Here is a 21,378-nt window from a genome sequence, read left to right as displayed (position 1 = left end):
AAAGCAGGAAATTAAATTCATATAGAGATCCTAAGCAAACTGATTGCCTGTTGATAGATGACTATAAATAGTTATCTACGGTACTGACTCAAAAGGGACAGTGGTTGCATAAACATATAAGTGAAAGAGGTACCAAAGTATTAGTCATGACCTTGTTAAAACAGTTGATATGGCAAAACTCAGTCATGAACTAACCTATAAAATGAAATATTATGATTAGTGTCAAGAGCTAATCTCCCAGAAGCCCAGACAATGTAACGCAAAGCAGCTTTTGAAAGAAACCCAACAAACTCATTTTTCATTATCTCCTGCCATCTTATTATTTCACAAGTGAGAAATCCATTAGCAATTCTGCGAAGAACTAGATAGGCTGCCTAGTTATCTAACATTGAGACACTTGCATCCCATGGCTATCTTGATGTCTCTGGAAAAAAAAAAATGAGGAAAAGCGGTGGAGTAATAAATTATTGTAACTGTTTCATTAAAACTTAGGACACTAATTTTAAAGTTTATTTGGTATTATATTTAAATGAACCAAAAGGCAACATTGTACAGTAACTTTATAAAATAAAACTATTACATAGTACATTAACCAAAGCCCCATTAAAAAAAAAAATCCTAAAAAGTCATTTGGGGACAGATCCTGCTCTTGCTCTTCTGCACACATGATTTATTGAGCTGATTTCAAGCAGCACTCTTGTTTCAGGAAAAGCAAATGAGATTTGCCCCCAAAATGGAATATCTTTTTTATAATTCTTGCAGTTTCATTTTATCATGTGTAATATATCAAGTTTATAAGGCATAAATACGAAAAACAGTTCAATATGTTCATCATTATTTTAATTAAGTAGTACAATCTAGGACACTTGTTTCAATCACACCAAGGATTACAATGTACCTATAGCTTTAATTCGTTTTGCTTGGGGTTTTTTATACAAAAGTCTATCGTATAGTGTACAGTATATACTAGTTGATAACTGGTTCACAAGGTTGATCACAATATTCTCGCAGGTTAATATCGTCAGGATTTCACCCAGCTTGGACACCCTGTGCAGAGCCGCAGAGCCCCCCCTTCCCCGGCTGCCCTCCTCCAGCAGCAGCAACCCACCGCTCCGTCCCCTTACCTATTTTAAATGGAGAGCTCCGTGCCAGGCGTACAACCCGCTCGGGATGCACGTGCCGGCGGTGCCAGAGGCAGCCGGGGAGCGGAGGAGACGGCAAGGCAGCCGCTCCCGGGGGTACCTGTGGAGCGGGGAGGCAGGGAGACAGGCTTTGCTTTCCCCGCTCCCCCCAGGCTCCCAGCACCGTGGAGATGCTCCCGGAGGTTGTGGGAGCTGAATCGAGCCCCGAGAGGGAGACCCATGACAAACCACGGTCGGCATGCAGGGAAACCGCTCCCAACGGAGATGGCTGCCACCGGCTGCTCGTGCAAAGTAAGGATGGGCAAAAGCACCTGATAAATGAGGAGCAGCGTGGATGCCTGGGATGCTGAGTGCTTGGGCTGGGCCAGCTCCATGTCACCCACAGCTCCATAACCTGCCAAATCCTTCCCAGGATTTTGGGCAACTCTAACGCGAAGACTCATCCGGTGCCAGCTGGATGAGTCTTGCACAGACAAAGGAAAAATCCCTGCAGAGACAAAACAGGGGTCCTTAAACCTCCTCTAATGCATCGGAGCAAGCGCAGCCCCAGCCCACCCCTGCAATCACTGACATCTCCTGCACCCTTCTCGCATCTCCACTTAGGCATTCAGATATTTTCTAAAATCAGATTACTGAGATGGAACAGAGGAAGCGCTGCTGATTTCGGGCTGGGGTCGGCAGGGCCAGACCGCTCGAGCTAGCGGAGGGGGGGTTGGCGAAGGCAGGGAGGGGGTCTGCCCGGTGTCCGTCCCGCACGCATCCTGCCCCTCCAAGGGACTTGTCACCGCCGGGGTGGTCGGTTGGGGACTGACACTGTGCCACCACAGGGCCACGCTGCTCTTTCCGACAGCGCCTCGTGCTTGCTATCTCCGGGCCGAGGAGGGCTGTAAAAGGGATTTCTGACGTCACCTGGAACCAGGAATAGATTTTTTTACATATACAATCAACCTAAATTGTGCATAAGGTAAACTGCAGAGCAATGCCCTCCAGAGTGTATTCTCATGTCTAATATTAGACATCCTGCTGGCGGCTCCAAACCGTCCCTGGAGGTTTCTCTACCTGTCTATATTTACTACTTACAGATCCTGAGCTCCTAAACTCAGGTGCTCTGAATCATACCATAGCTGAAGGCAGCCTAAAATAGATAGTGTGAATTGCTTCCTCCCTGCTGCGACTCCATCCTGCAGCATCTGGGAGGAAAGAGAAATAATCTTGGTATTAGGAATGGGCCAAAGCTACAGAATTTGGGTCAGGATTCAGGCCAGGCAGGCGCAGATTTTGGTCTAGGGGCTTATCCTTCTTCCATATTTGCTGATGGGACACCCGACCCTGTGCTTACACTTGTTTTCCTGATAGATCAACAGTCCCAGGGATCACCTATGGCTAAATAAAACACAGCACACGAGCGGCACACAAACAGCTCTCCAGCTGCAGGAAAGAACTGACACGCATCTGAAGTCACAACAAAGCCTTCGCCTCCCACACACCCTTTCCTCACTACTTTTTTTAAACCAGCCAGAAACAAATAGCGAGCGTGGCACATCCCAGGGAGCCAGAGGAGCGAGCATCCGATGCTGCTGTGTCATCGTGTAGGGAGGCTGCTTCTGAAGAAACCAAATTACCCTACATAAAGAGCATTCACTAAAAGAATCTCCTTTTCCTTAGAGGACCAGCAAGATCACATTATTTCCTGAATTTTTTTTTTCATCTGTACTTGACAGAAGAGTAATACTGTCTAGGTATTTGCTTTCACTAACCATGGCAGATAATTTCTGTCACAGCTTGAGAATTCCTTTGAGCCTGCTATTTGCATTTGGGATAAAGCATCAGATGGACATTTCCCATGGGATACAGACTGCTTGCTGTCCGGTAGAGTCAACCATCATTCTTAAGTACATTAGCGAGAGGGAAGCAAAAGATCTCTCTGTGCTGAATGCATTGCATTAACAGCAAGTTTCCACTAGTGCTGAAAAACTGTGCCCTTAATATAAGTGCTCAGTAACCACCAGCCCTGCTGTTTGAGGAGCACTCTGAACTGTATAGAAGGCTTGCGGGAAAAGAACCTCCATTAGTACCCATTATGCTGTGATTTATGTTATGGGCTTAAAATAGCAAAATTAAACAGTTCTATTTAATCTACAGTCTAAAAAAAGGCACAAAGACTTTGTGGGAGGAAAAAAAAAAAAAAAAGAACTGTTCAGATTACATTTCCAAGAACTTTAACAGAGCGTTGCCTTGATTTGCCAGCTTTGCTTGCTGGCAGGAGTGAAATTGAGACAATTTCACTGTCTGCAGAGGTAAAGAACACCCTTTTGGCAAGGCAAGTTTGCCAGCTCTATGCAAACGTTATTCAACAGAAGCGACTAAAACCTCTTGTGATTGCTTTAAAACATAATCTTTTTGGTCTGCAGCACATTGCACTTTCAGTGATAGAGTGGGTCTTAGGGCAAGACCAAATACAAAGAGCCCTTTTTAATCTGAACATAGGAATGAACTCTGTTCATGGCTACACAGTCTGCTTTCAATGAAATGATCATGAAATACATAAATACTATAAAATAAATACAATACATTCAGAGTTTTCTACATTGTAGAGAGCTTTAAGACTTTCCTAGCTCCCCGATGTAATGCATATAGAACATTCCCTTCCACACAGTGCTACGTCCATGTACCCATACCTCCGTTAAATGCAACATAGCTCAGACAAGCTTCCTCTTTTGCCTAAATTCTCATCAGTCTCTGATTCTGTAAAACATTATATTCTTTCTTTAGGACAAAAAAATATTGCACTTTTAAAAATGCATAAAAATTGAACTGAGTTCCCATTAACTCCACCACACAGTCTGTTATTTAAAATAATAATAAAAAAAAAAAAAAGGTTTCTGTAGTTGTTTTGTGTTTTGCCTACATTTACAGCATTCTCCATCAGGATATCCTCAGAACATTGTTCCTTAGACGTTTGAAACACAGCATGAGCTATCTGAGAGACACGCGGCTGGGGGTCACGGGTCTGTCCGCAGGCTCAGGATTTCATTGTACAAATGGGAACTACGATGACCAGAATAACTGTACAAGCTGCCGCTGCTATCAGGGCAGCTATCTTGCAAACCTTTGCTCTTCTGAACTCAGCTTCTTTGCGTTTTAGTAAGGAATCGTAGCCAGGGGTGTAAATGTCTTCCATCCAGTATTCCAAGTTGTTTGGGTTTAACGATTCTTGAGTCTAAAAATTAAAAGGAAACAGTTGTTAATTGTCTGGGATCTGTCGTTAATAAAATAAATAAATAAAGCAGATGTGCCTGAAGGCCTCCCAACTGCATCTGCATCTGCTGTCAGGATAAAGTGGGTTATTGCTGCTCCTCATATTCCTTCAACTCCCTTTCTCCTGGTACCAGTTCCACAAGGCTGACGAAAGTGGCAACAAGATACTGCAGAAAATAAACTCCTGCAACAGTGTAATTCTGCTGCAAAATCCCTCACGTACCTCTGATTTGCCGGAAACTTCGTCATCTTGGATGACATTTAAATAAAATCTCTTTAATCTGCTAGACAGCAGAGATGTCAGCAACAACCGGTCTGTTACTGCTTTTTAAATTATTAAAGCCCAGCTGATGGGAAGCGTTCTTAACATATACTCTTCATGCACTACATTTTATAAAGCTAACCCTAATTTTGCTGCCATAACTTGCTTGCAGGGTGCAGTTGCCCTGTTAGGTTTTTTCCCTTCATCCTTTCTGTTAGGGAAAATGGGGGGAAATGGGAAAAGCCCAAACAGTAGGCATTATATTGCACTTACCATCAGAAAGGAATAAAGCAGAAAGAACATTTTGAAAAACGACAGCTTTTCTTCAAAGCTGTCTCCTGTGTCTGGGGCTCCAAAAGGCCGTTTCTTTAAAAAATGAAAAAGATTCCACATAAAAATGTTCCACTGAGAATGCCCTAACACACACCATTTTTGGCTCGTAACAGACCTGATCCAAAGCTTGTTGGACTTTGCACAAAGAAACTCTAGCTGACTTGAGAGGGATTTGGGTAAGCCTTTAATTGGTTAATTCAGATTTTGTGGCCACAAGCTACTGGCTGAAACTTTGCTTTTCCCAAAAGAAACGTTTGCTTTACATACAGAACTACTGCAAGAAGGGATTTTAGAGCTACCCCAGGAATAAACAATTAAAATTGAGCAACGCTTTTATGATCATTTCGGGGAGATGTCCGCAGCAGCGCTAGTATGCTGAAACAGAGACCATCAGCCGAGGTTGAGATTGTGCCATTCAGGCTCCGAGTGACCTATTCCAGCCTTCTGCAAACAATCAGCCACCTCATCTCTAAAGGCATCAGAAAACAGCCTGACAATGTTTTGTCCCAGTGGATCCTCATACACAGAGCAAAGCGATGAGGTCTCACACAACCAAATTTTGGCCTGACTAGTTTTGCAATTTCTGTTTTTGAAGGAAAACCCAGAAGACTTGTCAAGCTCCAGGAGAAATTTTAAATAAACAAAGGTAGAAAAACCCCAAAGATGCTTCAAGGAAATTACAGTTTTGGACCTCTCTGCCTTGGTATTGACCTTTTAACTACTTCAGAAGGAAGATACATTATTAAAAAGGCTCATTACTGTTAATCAGCTTCCTTTCCCATTTCATTGCCAGACATAGGAATGTTCATTAAAGCATAATGTATTTACTTTCAGTTCTAATAAACTTAATCACTGGGAAAAATACCCACTCATCAGTCTGTGTCTATTTTTTAAGTTTGCCAGTAAGCTCTATTATAAAGTCTAGACATGGGCTTTGCGGAGTAGATGCCATTCTGACAGTCCTTTTGGAGGGAGAGAATCAAACCAGTAAAGTTTTATCACCTTTATCCTAAAGATAAATGATGGCAATAAGCCGATTGCTCTGGTTTGCTCACAGTCACACAGAGCTGCTTGCGGGGAACGAAACCGCCCTACGAGGAGCAGCTGGAGAACATTTTTCCCAGGGGAGCTTTGCTCCCAAATATCACCTCCCCTGTTGCCTCCGCGCAGCAGGTGAGGGATGCTTTGCGACTGCCTGCTGCAGAGGAACTCCCTTCAGCCTACTCCTACTCTAGCAGCCAGCCTGCAATGCCAGGGTTAGGAATTTAGCTAAGCCCTCTAATGTTTTTAAGTCCCAGAGAGCAGCAAGCAGCTGAGGCAAGATGCAGCCTGGTCCCTGCGCTACCTGGCTTCTCTCTGAGTGCATTTTAGCCACAGCAAGGGGCAGGGGCTGGTGAGGACAGGGAAGCTGGCGTGAGCTGAGCCAGGAGGTGAATCCGTTGTGCACAAATCCCTGCACAAACGCTCATGGGAGTTGCACTACCGCACTGTGTGGGTGATGGCTTTAATTCCAAAGCAGCTAATGCAGGGTCCTGAGGCATGGCAGTTCTCCTTGGGCTATTCGAGTCTTTCTGACAGCATCTTGATGTTCTGCTAGGGCTTAGCCTGATGGGTTTGGAGCTGGGTTAGGTACCTCCGCACTGAGCCATCAAGAGCTGACGCAGAACCGCAATCTCAAGCTCTTGCATGCCACCTTCCCTGGCAGACAAGCTTTGGAGACAAGCAGGCTCCCTGCTTGAGTACGGCTGCACCGCACAGACCGTTGATCGCGGAGCCGCGTTAGTGCGGCGTTGATAAGCCCCCAGCTGTAAGTCAGTGTACCCCAGCTGCTGCCAAGCCTGTAGCTAGCTGAGGCAGCTTGCTCTGCTCTGGGGCACGCACGCACATGCAAGGAGCCCAAAATGCTTGAGGTCAGCACCACTCCTCCCACTGGCTCTGCATGCTGCTGTATAAATGCAGATAAATGGTACACAGTGATCTGCACATCAATATGGATTACATTAGGTGATGCACTTTGTGTTTCATGACCAAATACAGCAACATTTGTTTGTTCTTTACACACTTTGGATGGTATTCTTTCATGCTTCCTCTTTAAAACTGGGCTCAGATATCTTCCTCCCTAGAAGATGTCTTGCGCTTATCAGGCTAGACAGGGTGTCCAACATGGGTGCTCAGTCCTGGATCTGGGCAGGCCATTAGATATCAGGACTGTGATTTCAAATACACTACAGTTTGGGAAAATTTAAATCCAAAATTTGAATTTGTCTCCCAGTAACTTGCTCTGCTCTGCTTGTTGCAGAAGAGCCTGCACACTTTCAGGCTGAACTAAAATGCAAACAAGACTGACCATTAGCTGATCTGCTTTTCACATGACTCTGGTTTCCAATAGCTACTTCACAGCTGCAATAGTGATGTGTTTCAAAAACAGTCATGGTATTGAGCATCTTCTATGAGTATCTATTGAGTATCTTATGTCTCATGTTCCTAGCAAAGTGTAAAAGCCCTTGTACTTAAATTCTCTGTGAACAATTCAGACAGAAGAAGGATAGAAGAAAAAGCAGCAATGCCAGCTTCTCTAGCACTCTGCCTTGCTGCATTTAGGGACTGGTTCATCTCTGCACCCCTTTACCCCTGAACTCTTCCTTAACACCACGACGGCTTAGCAGACATCTCTCCGTTGCAGAATAAGCTGGGACCACCAACCTGTCAAGGATCACCACTCAGCAGTCAAGCATCTACATTTTTCTTTGTCCCTGGCCGGTACGGATAGAGATCAGCAAGATTAGAAGCTCAACACTGCATAGCTCCTCCCTGAGCTATCCAAATCCCTTCTTAAACGCATACTCTGGCAACATCCGTTCACAATCAAGCCATTCAAATTAAACAAATGGGACTCACTTGAAGATCCAATGCTGCAATCTTGCCTTTATCCCCCGAATTCCTCGTGTATTCCTCTATGGTCCATGACGGCTGGGCGCGTTTCACTTCAGCCAGCTCTGTCAACCTCATGTCTGTGTAGAGCGGGTTGCTCTTCATGTGTGACTTGAGTGACGCAGGGTAGGGATGAGGACTAAAGACTTGTTCAATCAAGAAAGCATCTTTTGGTTGTTTAGAGAGTCTATGTGGCTGTGGGATTTCGTATTGCCTGTCTGCCTGCAATAAGGTTCAAAAGAATTTGAGAGAAGAAACAGGACTATGAGGGGGTTAAACACAAAGGACAGAGATGTTCCTTTCAGAATCACCATATATGATACTGCTTAATGATAAAAAAGTACCAGCTAGGAGACAGGTTTTGGATGGCCTTAATCCATTTAACCACTCTCTTCTCACAACCAGACCAAAGAGGTATTTTACAGACACAACTCCATGTTCACCATAACATGAACACAAAGCTCATGCAGCAGAGGAAATTTAGGTTTTCTACTGTTTACAGGTTATAAAACTATTCTGAAAATGGCCCTGGCATCCAGAGGAGCCTAGCTGATCTGGAAAAGCCGAGCCTCATGCAGGCTTCCAGATTTCTGTTTACAGATCAAAACTTAACACAAAGAAGTCGCATGAGAAGCCTCCAAGTAACATCCCCTTGACACCCCACTCTCCATGGCACCAGTCCAGTGTCAGCCACAGTCTACTGCTGGAGTGAGGAAGAGGCTTTCAAAGTCAGCATTTTATCCTGGGCAGATTGATGTACAGAAAAGCCAAGGTCTGGGCTTACTAAGGGTAACCTTCTTCCCCTTCTGCAACCTGCTAATAACCCATGGTTTATGGTTTCTTGTTCATCCAGCTGCACTTGTTGCCATCAAACCTCTTCCTTCTCTGCCCTCATTCCCCCCCATAGGGAGACATGGCATGCCTATCATGGAGTCCTGATTGACAAGGGAACTGAAGGACCCCCAACCCTCTCCACTGTCCATGAAACAGAAACAACCACTTGCGCCATGCACAGTTTCAACTGAGCAGCAACCAGAGCCCAGCGCAAGGACGGCCACGATAGCTCTGTGATCTGTGAAGATGGCAGTGGGCAGCTGTTGGGAGGGATGAGCAGATTTCTTCTGACCAGCTGAAACAAGACCATAGCTATGCTGCATTTCCTCAACGGGAGGTTTAAGACTCACGTAAAATGACCATGAAAGCCAAATATAGAGCACGTAACTACAGTTTGTGTCTCACGGTACAGGTACAAGGATTCTTTTCTTGAGGGATTTGAATCCATGAACCTATTTTGTTGGTTTAAGACTCACGTAAAATGACCATGAAAGCCAAATATAGAGCACGTAACTACAGTTTGTGTCTCACGGTACAGGTACAAGGATTCTTTTCTTGAGGGATTTGAATCCATGAACCTATTTTGTTGGCTTTTAAATATGCACATACTCCTCTGATAACAGCTGCCACAATGCAATTTCAAAACATCCGTTCTAAAATAACTATTAGAGAATTTCAATTTTCCCCACTCTTTTTCACCGAGTTAATTACCCAGCCTCCTTATATCACCACTGATGATGATGAATATCATCCTTTTCCAGAGGTCTCACCCACATAATCCCCCTCCCTTTTCAAAAGAGCAAAGTGCTTTTAAGGAAGAACTTGACCATATTGCAGCTGTCAAGCAAGAAGATATAGGTACAAAATCACTCAATTATGATAACAATAAAGACAGGCATAACATGGCAGGGCAAAGTATTGTCATACCCTGAGGCTTGTGATGACTATGGAAGACTTTCATAACTAGATTATTTTTAAGTGCTTATTATGCAAGTTAAAGTTGAAATTACCTCTTTAGATTTCCTGTGCCAGTCCTTATTTTCTCCTCCATCTCTCTCTTTCATCTCCTCTTCCGTAATGCCAACTTGGTTGGTGTAAGTAATAGCTCTCCAGTCTCGGGGAGAGTTTGAAATACTTGCTATTTTGGATTCAGTTGCACTGTTTTCCTCTGTTAATGATCTCGATGACCTCCTAGTAAATAAACTTTTTTTTAAGGCTTTTACTCGAAGACTCTCGCTATTACTTCCACTGGCATCTGAACAGCACCATTCTGGATTATTCTCTAGTTTGCCTCCATGAGGAGTATTGTGGCACTGAAATATCTGCGGGGAGTTACTCTCATCTGACGCAGCCTCGCTTGTCAAAGAATTGAGATCTATTTGTACGCTGACCTTCTCTGGCTGCTGAATTTTTTGATCCAACTTGCTTAATTTTCCCAGGACTTGGGAGATTTCTTCTCGGACGCCTGAGAGAGATTCCAATTTCTTCTCTATTTCACCAATCCTCAAAACTAATTTGCAGACACTCGTTTTTAGTTCATCATCTGTGTTACTGATATCTGCCCGGACCACTTTATCCAATTTGTTACAGGCAGTCCCGTTGGAGATTTTAGTCAAATTGTGCTCAGGTGAGCTCTCACAGTCTGATTTATGCACCTGAGACAAGGAACCAGTGCTGTTGTAGCATGAAGACTGCATCACTCCTGTTGACCCACTGATACTCATGTCATCCAAAAAACGGAAAATATCACTGATGTCATCGCTCACAATTTCAGAGTCATCATCTGACTGCTTAAGAGAGTGTCGCTCTCCGTACTTTGCTTGGCCCGCCACACACAAATCCTTGCATTTCTTGTGGTCCAGAACTTGCTGCTCTGTTTGTGTCCCAACACTCGTGGTCCTGTCAATGCTTAAGATCTGAACAGAAGTACAATTAATGCTTTTATCCTTAAACTTTTTGCCTGGCTCATGTTTCTCCACGTCTAGAATTGAAGGAATTTCCTTGGGTTTATGACCATTCGGTTTCACAGCATAGTTTGCCTGCATAATTGGTTGCTGATCCTTTGCATTTAGGTAGGACTGGTGCCTGTCAGCTGAAGGAAAGTTTGGAGATGGGTTGTTTGAACTCTGGTATCGCGGCTTCTCTTCAGACTGTTTCCTATTAAAAAATGATCGTTCAAAGTCAGGTACCTCCTCAGTATTTAAACTCCAGCTTTTAGCTGGCCAGGCAGTTTGCTTGGTTGGCTTTCCAGTCCACTTTTTGTTGTCCTGGGGCCCGAGAATAGTAGTTGGGCCAAAATATGTTGAAGCTTGAAGATCATCTAAACTTTCATGTTTCACTCGTCTTTTGTCCGGTATAGGAGAATAGACTGGATTCAAGTACTGGCTGCTGTATGGCATTTCAAAGCTGTGGTTAAAGAAAGCCTGCTTAGAGCTTTCTTTCCTGTTCTGAGGCTCTCTGTGTCCATCTTCTGGCTTTTTGTTGGATGGTATTAAGTTGGGAGATATTGTAATCAGATTATGAAAATCTTCTTTGAATATATTTCTTTTCTGGACACATGACTGCATCACAAACGGCTCATCATTTGAAATGAAGGTCTCTTTTATGCCTGCACTTATAGGCAAGGAGTCCTGGTCTGAAATAGATTCGTTTTCAATGTTCATGGGGAAGTACGTACTCTGCATCTCGCATGGTGGAGACGTGGCAATGGAGTAGGACGCCAGCGCCTGCAGCCTGTCCAGAGAGGCAGCCCGGCCCTTCATCTCCTTATTTATGCCGAGTAAAAAGTTGGGTTCTGACGAGGGGACAAACTGTTGACAGTCTTTGCAGTCCATCTTTCTGCATTTTGAAGATCTTCTGACTGGAAAGCCCCGGTTAAACTCCTGGTCATTCAGCTCGCAGTTGGGCACACAGTCTGCCATATTGCAGATTTCTGTGTCGGATCTACAGGACTCGAAGGACTCTTTCTTCTTCACTTTCTGCCTTGCAACTGGAAGTTTCTCCTTGGCCACTCCCCCGTTCATTTGTATGAGGTTGAATATTGTTACTATATCTGCTGCAACCATGATTTTCTTTGATTGCTGATTGTTTACAGTGCATCTCATTTTGTCTTTGAACAAAGTCGCTGGGAAATTGGGATCCAGGCAAGCAGTGTAGAACAGCACACTTCTGAGCTTGGCCAACTGGGATAAATCAAACCTCGCACATAGTGACTTGCAGAGGTCCTGGTAAGAAACAGTATTCTGCTTCGTGTCCAGCTCCTCCAAGATCTTCACCAGGAAGAGTGAAGATTCTTGGTTGGACTCCATGGCTTAAGCGTATTTTGTTGTTTAGCCTGGAAACTGCGTTCCACTTCTACAGCAACACACAACAGCAAACAAAAAAGACTGTAAGTCACCCATAGATAATATTCAAGACCTTGTAATTCAGCCACAGATGGGATGTGACTCCCTAGCCATGCAGTCAAGGGCTTGCTTGTATAACCCATCCTCATGTTTCCAGGCTGTAATCCTAGCATCGATGAAATCAATACTTAAATGGAATCAGGATTTCATCCAAGGAGGCTCATTTATGTCAGTGTCTACTAGAGTGAGCAAGTGAATAAACAGCAGAAGCTCTGAAGGGGCTGAACTAATGGCAGATATACAATCCCAGCCTGCTTGCTGTGAGGCTTTCACAGAATTTCTTACCAACATGTGAGAGGTTGAAAGTACAGACACCTGAAATTGTTTGGCAATAATTCTAGCCCTAGCCTAACCAGAGATGATCTACCACGCCATGACAACTCCATCTGTTTTCATATCTGACTGCAAATGGCTCTTTAGGAAGATTTTCTGAGAATAAACTTCTGATCTTTTTAGAAGTTATCTGAGCACATAATTACCATCTTGCTTATTTAAAAACATTATTTTCTCCTCTACTCTGAATTATACTCAGGATACTATGACACTTTTTCCAGAAATACCTTTTCCTGAGTTTATGAATCAGGAACAGAAAAGCTGCTTGGTCCCGTACGAAAAATCTATACGAGCCACATTTCAGCTATAAAGCGCAAAATTCAGAAAAGAGCAGAAAGAGTTTAAAAAAAAATCAAACTGAATCTTGAAACCAATCCAGCAGATGCTAGAGGGCTGGCTGCCAGTCAGAGTGGATTTGAAGACCAAGAAATATCAAGGACAGAGAACATCCTCTTCAGTGACGTGCTCCCAGAGAAACCCGGGGAGCGCGGTTCCATCCACCAGCCCAAAATGGTAGGGCAGAGGTGGAGAGCAAGGGCTGCGCATTTATATGGGTAACAAGAATAGCTCGAGCAAGCACAGCTAACACTAGCAAACATCTTGGGAAGGATATAAACCCCTGTGCTTTCAGAGTTGAAACCAACCTCTAACTATTATGGATTAGGAAAGGATGTTGATGGGGCCAGGTCGTTTTTCATCTGCCTACTGTGAGTATCCTTCTTGGTGTCTCTGCTGTTTGCTAGTAGGAGAGAGCGAGCACGGGATGATGCAGTCTGCCAATTCCTATGTTTTGTCACTTTGTCTTTGTTATTCTTACTGACAGGAATGACAAAAATATTTTCCCTTCCCCAAAAAGTTATGGTATCTCCCCCATTCATTCCCACCTTTAGATGACGCCCAGAACTAGTCTCTCCATCCGCATCAAGTGCAGAACATCCACCCAAATGGCAAAGCACAAAAGTCAGGCTTGCAAGGTTTCTTACTGCTCATTTAAAAAGTCACCTTCCAGCCAAAAACCTCAGGACTCCTGAGCACCACTCCAGGAATACAGTAGCCTTGCTCGTAGCCTTTCATCTTGCCCCGACGTTACACGCTGGCTATCAGTGTTAGAAGCCAACGTACATCAGCTTTTGTAGCAAACGCCACAGTAGCATCTTCCAGGGGGAAAAAAGAAACCACCAGCTTGCCCATAAGAATGTGAAGCAAGACTCCATACGGACCTGGGTCTTTATTTAAGTAGCATCTTTCTGCTGCATATGATGAGAATTTGAGTGGCAGCAACGCGAATGTATTTCTGTGATTGTAAACACTACTCTCAGAAACCAATGGCTACAGGGATTTTCCAACACCTCCGCTGCATGCACGTTTGCTTTTAAAGCTCTTGTATTATGCATAGCAGCACAACTCTTCTGCTAACTGACAAAAGAGCAAAAATGTTGTATTGCTCAGTGCTCGGCTGCAGAAAGTAACGCTAATAGCTGGAGGAGGATGCTTGTATCCCTTTTCTCTTTATCAACAGTGTGTTCTCGGAGGCACAGCCTTTTTAACAGCCTGTCTTTGTATTTCTCTGACACGTCACCATTAGAAAATGAAGCTCCCAAGCTAGGTCCGAAGTGCTCTGTCTGCCACCAAAGCCACCAAGCACTCCCACAGTAAACTTCACACGTGAGGCTCCGAGACTTCCCCAGCTGCCAAGGGACTGGCATCACGAGCCAATTTTCTGCTTGTTATAAATCTGCCATTTGGGGCAAGAGTAGAAATCTGTCTTTTTGTCACCTCCGGGCTGAACACCAGCAAAAGCAACTATCTCCTCCCTCTTGTAACTTCACAGCTTCTCACAAAACCCTCACCTGGATATGTGTTTTCACAGCCCGATACACGCTCTACATGCTGGCCTGCCAGAGCCCTGATTTCTTCCCACTCATGCTCCTGCTAAAATACACAAGTACCCACTTTGCAATAATATATTTCTTAACTGTCAACCCATTTGTTCCCTGCCTGTCTTTACTCTCTCATCCCAGTGAGGATATCCTACATACAGTTTCTTGATTTTTTTTGTTTTGTACCAAGCCCTTCTTAGCGTACCCCTCCCATCAGAGGTTTTAACTTCAATCCAGGTTTCTAAACCCTATGAATCTAGTAAAACTTAGGTGCAGCCTGATTTTTGAAGGTGCTGAGTGCTGACAAGTTCAGTAAATTCAGTGGAAGCCCTATATACCCCCAAATCTCCTGTGGCTTTTATATGGCACCAACAAGGAGCCTTGGTCTGGGGACACCAATCCATACCCAAGCAGTAAGGCAGCGGCACTAAAGCACAGATCCCAAGCTGAGGAGCTCTGCTAGACCTGGTTTAGCTCATTCTGGGACCCTGTGCTCCCAGACCCAAGCCTGGGAGGTGGCGGTCAGGTATAAAGCAGTGAGGGGTTGGGCAGGTGACAGAGGCTTTAAGACAAGAGTGACCAGGAGACAGCTGAGCCTGCTGAGATAGGAATTCAGCCAATTCACTCAACCGAGGCTCAGCCATGGGAGGTGGAAGTTGAAAAGGCAGGTTGCAAAATCAGATGTAGACCTTGAAGAAAAGCAAGCTAGCTAGGAGTTGGAATAATTTCTTCTTCACCCCTTGGCTCAACCATCTTCCTGGTGCGAGCACACTTTAGGTGCAAAAGGTAACTTTGGGCTGCAGCCTGGGCATGGAAATGGGTGCTCCCTTGGGCCAGAGCATCAGAAACGCTGCTAGTGGAGCACACAACAGATTCAGGCTGTGAAGAATAGGATGTATTACCCCATAGGGATAATATAAAAGGGCCTTGAAATCTTGTTTCCTGGGTCAGGGTTGTAAAGACCCGGTGCCAAGGTTTTCAGTGGTACATTAAGCTCCCCGTCTCTTGTCAAGCCTCCCAACAGCCTGCGATGGAGACAGGTGCCTCTTGGCAAGTCACCCCGGGAGCTGCCACATCCCAGGTGCCAAGTACTTGGCCACACACTGTCTCAGCTGTTATGTCCACACTCATTCATTAGCTCTCAAAGCAGGGCCGGAATAGACCTGGACATGGCACATAAATGCAAAGCTCTGAAATAAGCACAGGAAGGCCTTTTAAAGAGGGTGCAGGGTCATGAATCAGTCAAAGGCAGCAAAGTGAATGAAAGCACCCACAGCAAGAGCAGCAGCACGGGACCTCCTCGGATGGCTTCAATTCCACCCACGTCCTCGTGCCTTACCTTCACTGCTAGCAGCCACACGCACCCTCCAAACCAACCCCCGACTGACTTCAGTCTCCAGAGACATGGAACCAACCAGACACAGGGACTGGATCTAGCTTATTTATCTTCAGCAAGACAGTCTCTGACCAAAGGAGCCACTTAACGTTTCATCTTCAATGACTTTGTTATATTAACACGGGGAGGGTCGCTTTGACTTGGCTTCCTAAGATTCGACATTCGTTGCTCTAATAGCACAATTACATCCCAGCGCTGACTTGTATAGCATCATATCACACGGCTAGTCGATGGGGTCTGACTCTCCTTGCACGCAGATGAGCTCCAGGCTTACCACAAATCAATGCCTTCTTGCCCTGCACCAAGAGCAATGAACTGAGCTCTCATTTTACCATTAACCTGCTATCTCAGCCGCTGGAGGAGAAGACCAAGAGTATTACAGTTGCAACCTCCATCCCTAGTGGTGCTTTCTGCAGCACAAGGGGAATAGACTGTTCTATTTTCTGGTGTCTTTAGGAATCAGTCCTCCGTAAGAACTCTCCCTGTGGTCCTCCAGACCAGGGAAACCTGCATACTCTTTCATGCAGCTTGCTTCCCCGCAGAAAAACCAGAATGCGCTTTTCCTCCTCACCACCTCCCAAATCAACACTGGGGCAAGGGGGTCCCCTCACCTCGTGACTACCCTATAAATTCACTATCCACAGGAATTCATGAAATAAGTACTGGGCTCCAGTTGCCCCGGCCACTTTCCCCCGTGGCACCTTCAGCCCAAACCCTGCCCCGCTACATCTGCTAAGGGCAGCACACGTCAGGGCAGATAAATCCCAGCACAGGATTCAAGAGAAAGTCCCACCACTCAACTTCCCTGAGCAGCTGCGAGGTGGCAAGGTGCCTTGCGTGAGCCTGGATCGTGGCCACTGGCAGACAGACCACATTATCTTCCTCTGTTATTTCCTTCCCTGTTCTTTGTGCCTCTGACATTTGCTCTCCCCACTTCCCAATATCCACAGCAGTGCAGCTAACACACGGATGCGGTTGCTGGAGTCATCATTTCCCTCTCCCTTTGATTTGCCTGCTGAGAGAGAAAGAGCATCCTTGTTTTGCTTCCCCCCACGGTGACTAACGGGCCACCCTATAATACCATTATGGCAACGACAGCCAGAGCGAGCAATCCTCGCATAAATTCCCTCAGAAAGAGCCAGCTACTTCAGCACAGGAGAATATTAATATAGAGGTGTAATATGCTGGTTTACTATTAACTTGAGCTCATAAATATTTCAGCCTGTCTTCCCAGTGCCAGATACTATAAAACAAGGCAGGCAATGCACGCCTCGCATGAAACATGTAACGCATCGAGATGGAATTCAGGTTTTGTTTTCTCCCATACTCACAAATCCATCTCTCTATCAAAACATTCAGAAATTTCTGATGAACGAATGGGCACCTCCAGCCCCGTCTGGCTTCCCCTGTGCACACCAATGGGACCTGGCACTCAGAGAAACAATGCCCGTTTCCGCACACCTTATTCCTCCTCCCCCTGCCTTCTGCCGCTCATGAAAAAGAAAACTAAAAAGCACACTTTGGATCCCTGCCCGCACAATGGCAATCTCTTCTCTCCACCTTCCATTGAAGAGAAAAGTCCTCTCAAACAGCCCCACGCGGGCAGTCTCCTCCGGACCCTTCGCTCGGCTTTGTGGGAGCGGGCTGGACTCTGGTCCCCGGGGCAGGTAGATGTGTGCCGGCTCCCTGCCTCGCTGGTGTGATTTTTATTCACGCCTCCGGAGCCGAAGGGTTGAACGCCTGCAGCCTGGGAGCTCGCAGGGCTTGTGCACCCGCTCTCGCCAGCGGCTCGCTCCTGTTCTGCACAGGAACGACACACGCTTCGCACCCTCCTGGGCATCCCACCGCCAACCTCATCCATGGTCCACCGGGGGCTTCGGTGGGGACTAGCACAGGAAAAAGTTGGTATTTTCTGGCTCTTATCTTGTGTGAATGAGCCTTGTAAAACCACACTTTACAAACCCAGCTCCTCAACAGAGGCAGGCTCTGCTGTAAAAGGACTCTGCACAACACTTCAGCACACGTCCCCCCCCCAAGAATTCAGCAGTTTTTAAAGGCTCCCAGTGCATAAATTAACGGGGAACTTGTGGATAAAGGCAGCGTGCCCTCACGGCTGTGTCAGGGCTCAAGTCATACAAGGTTTGCCATTGATTTTTCTTGCACAATAACATTAGGCTGATTATTTGCACTGTTCAGTTATGCAATCCAGGTTAAGGTATCTATATGGTCTGGAAAAGTGCAAAAAATCATTCTGTGTAATAAATTACTTGAATTATTACTGCATCATATGCTCGTGGTTATTCTTTGCCAACTATCAGTCCATACAAACACACACAAATGCTGTCCTCTCAATACATTATCAGAGCACATCCAAGTTAAATTTTTCCTGAACATTTTTGCATAAGGAGGCACCATTGCAAGCACTGACAGAAAGACACAAAAAAGGTCTAATGGAGTTAAATGTGAGCAATTTGTTCCATCTGTGGGCAGCCTGAATTTTCACACGGCAAACCTATAGCAACCCCACTGCCATGCCAGACCTGACTCTGCACAGACCGGCTCCCTTGCCCTGGCGGGTCCAGCTTCCCTGCTCCCCATCCCTGGCGCTCTCCATCCTTCCCGGCTTCCCAGTTGGGGTTTGGGGGCTCCAGTGCCCAGGCCGGGGGTCACTCCCTTGCTCCACTCCAGCGGCCCATGGGTAGACCCATCTATCTGTGTGGGACTGAAGTGGAGCTGCCAAAGTCACAGATGGAGTTTCAAGATTTCTGAGTCGTCCTCCCCTTTCTCGAGGAGCCTGACAAAGAGGTGGTACCCCAGGGCACCCGGCGGGGACCGCAGGGGCTGTGGCGGTCCCTTACCTGCACTTACTCCACCTGCCCCCAAACCGGCGCAGGGGGGGCTGGTGCTGAAGCCCCCTGCTCCGCACCTCCGGTCCCCACAGCATCCCTGGGGGCTGGGGAGCGGAGGGCGCTTGCCCTCGGTGCCCCATTCTGCCAGCCCCCCCCTCCTCACGGCCGTGCCCCCCTCCCCGCACCGGGGCTCACCTGGGGACTCCGCCTGCCTCTCGCCCGGGGAGCGCGGCCGTCACGGCTGGCTCTGCCGCTGCAGCAGCCGCTTCCCAGCGAGGAGGAGGAGGAGGAGGAAGAGCCCGAGCCTGAAGCCCCAGCAAGATGCCATAGCGCCGGGCTGCGCTGACAAAGGCGGCAGCAGGTTGGCATGGGAGGAGGGAGGGGAGGAGGGAGGGGAGGAGGGAGGGAGGGGGCTGCACAGGCCGAGCCTCCCCGCCCGCGCCCCCGCAGCGGCGGGAGGGGGCTGCCCGGCTGGCCCCGGGCGCTGCGGCAGCGCCCGGCGGGGCTCGCCAGCCCGCAGGGACTGTGCGCGGCGGGAGGCGGGGATCCGCGCCTCGGCTTTTTTATATTATTATCGTTGTTATTATCACTATTATTATCATTATTAAGTGCAAGCCTCGGCCGCCGTCGCAGCCTGGCGAGCTGCGGGGGGGGGCCGGCCCGGCGCGGGGTCCCGGCTGCACCGAGCCCCAGAGCCCCCCGGGGAGCAGCGCCCGGCTCCAGCCGCACTGACAGCCCCGCTATATCCCCCCCCCCAGCACCCCAAATCCGGGCGGAGGGTGGCAGCGGGGCCGCTGCCTGGTGCCAAGGCATGCAGGGGAGAGGGATGCCCAGCGTGAAAGGGAGCCCCTTCCCACTTCCAACACTGCACCCCAGCGCCTACCCCCACACGCCCCAGCCCTGGGTGGGGTGCACGGGCCTCGTGCTGCACAGCCACCCCCATATCTGACCTCCCATTAGGCCGGCGGTGCCCTACCTCCCCTTAGACAGGCAGGTGGTGGCCTTTGTGGGGATGGGGTCTGGTGGCATGGGACACCAGTGCAAGGTGCTGCATGGGCTGCACAACGTGAGAGTCCCCACCTCGGGTGGGCTGTGATGCGCGTCCAGCACCAAAGCACGCTCATTGCCAGTCCAGGCAGGCGAGAGCTTACCTTAGGTCAGAGCGTTGCTTCTTTCCTTGCTGATGGTCAGCTTGCCACGCCACCCAGAAAGTATTGCAGAGAGTTTTTAATAGAGGCGTTGCTGGGTGAATAATGCAGTAAGATGTCAAAGGCTTCACTTTTCATCTCATCAGTACTGTTTGGGAAGTGGACTATCAGCTTTTCTTTCCTAGGTGAACTAATTCACAGAATCACAGAATCATTAAGGTTGGAAAGGACCTTCAAGATCACCAAATCCAACCATCAACCCAACACCACCATGCCCCCTAAACCATGAACCGAAGCGCCATATCCACACGTTTTTTAAATACTTCCAGAGATGGTGACTCCACCACCTCCCTGGGCAGCCTGTTCCAATGCTTGACCACCCTCTCGGTGAAGAAATTTTTCCTAACATCCAGTCTAAACCTCCTCTGTTACAACTTGAGGCCATTTCTTCTCATCCTATTGCTAGTTACTTGGGAGAAGAGACCAACACCCACCTTGCCACAACCCCCTTTCAGGTAGTTGTAGAGAGCGGTAAGGTCTCCCCTCAGCCTCCTCTTCTCCAGACTGAATTCAAAGGGTTTTATGCACAAACACATTGTGGGCAGCAGACCACTATGGACAAACTGGCATAAAACTAAGCATTTTACTTACTCTGACAACCTTGGGAGCAGACCTGTCTGCTTTCCTGGGAGAAACAAGGGGTCAGGAGAGGGTTTTTGTCTGAAATCCACTGATGTGCAAGTCCCTCCATTGACTTTGAATAATATTGTATGTGATCCAGCGTATGTATAATATCTGTAGAGACACTTAATGCACATAGCAGCTAATACAAGAGGAGAAGGTAAACATACATCTTTGCAAATTGAAGAAAAAGGTGTTTATACTACACTTATTCTTATCATGATTTAACAGCGTTGAAAGAGGCAGTGTCCTTGGGCCCCATTTTCCACAATTCTTTCCAGATTGTTTTATGCTATAAGTAGTAATGTGAAGTGCACGGCTGGATGATTTCAGCCCTATACCACTTCCTATAGAGCATGCCTTCAGGTCATCAGAATGGGCAGAAAAGCTCTCTGTACCCTTCAGAACTGCAAACACCAAGGAAGAAGTAGGAAACCTTTCTTACCACTAGTCCAGGTCTAGCTGATCTTACTCAGTTTCATCCAGCTTCTGATAGGTTTCCAGAGTTGGCTCTGGAAAGCTGGTCCACCTAGAAATTAAGGAGCATAATAAAAATAATATCAAGATCGATAATGCATTCCCTGGTTATGAAAGAGGATGTCTGAGCAACAATCCCCTGATGGACGGGAAGTCCCCAACTGCATAATCCTGAACGCCTGGGAGGAAAAGGGACCACGCAGCCGAAGCGGTCGTGTACCAGCCAGCGCTCCCTTGGCACACAGTCCTGGGGGTGCTCGCTGGCCCGAGTTGTAGCTCTGATATGAAACTGCCTCCTGTAAAAAGCCTGGTGAGAATTTGCAGCAATTTAAAAACTCAAGGCTTCAGTGGACAGGGTGCTCTTCAACACACATCCTTTGCTCCCCAGTTGCATGCAGCGTATTTTTGCGTAGACCGTTGTTCCCTCAGCCCCAAATCTCGAGGGCAACC

At 47.0% G+C, this 21,378-nt stretch overlaps 1 protein-coding gene across 1 annotated transcript; it reads right to left on the bottom strand.

The window, feature by feature from the left end:
* Nucleotides 1-2,964: 2,964 nt before the first annotated feature.
* Nucleotides 2,965-12,068, bottom strand: MINAR1 (membrane integral NOTCH2 associated receptor 1; the record flags this gene model as incomplete). Its single annotated transcript, XM_082004930.1, has 3 exons — nt 2,965-4,362; nt 7,894-8,148; nt 9,771-12,068. The coding sequence occupies 3 exons, from the start codon at nt 12,066-12,068 to the stop codon at nt 4,165-4,167; spliced, it is 2,751 nt and encodes a 916-aa protein (XP_081861056.1). The 3' UTR covers nt 2,965-4,164.
* Between the last annotated feature and the right edge of the window lie 9,310 nt (nt 12,069-21,378).

This window comes from Phaethon aethereus (genome assembly GCF_964289735.1).
Source record: "Phaethon aethereus genome assembly, chromosome: 12".
In the NCBI taxonomy this organism is placed as follows: Eukaryota; Metazoa; Chordata; class Aves; order Phaethontiformes; family Phaethontidae; genus Phaethon; species Phaethon aethereus.
This window is presented reverse-complemented; position numbering and strand designations above follow the sequence as displayed.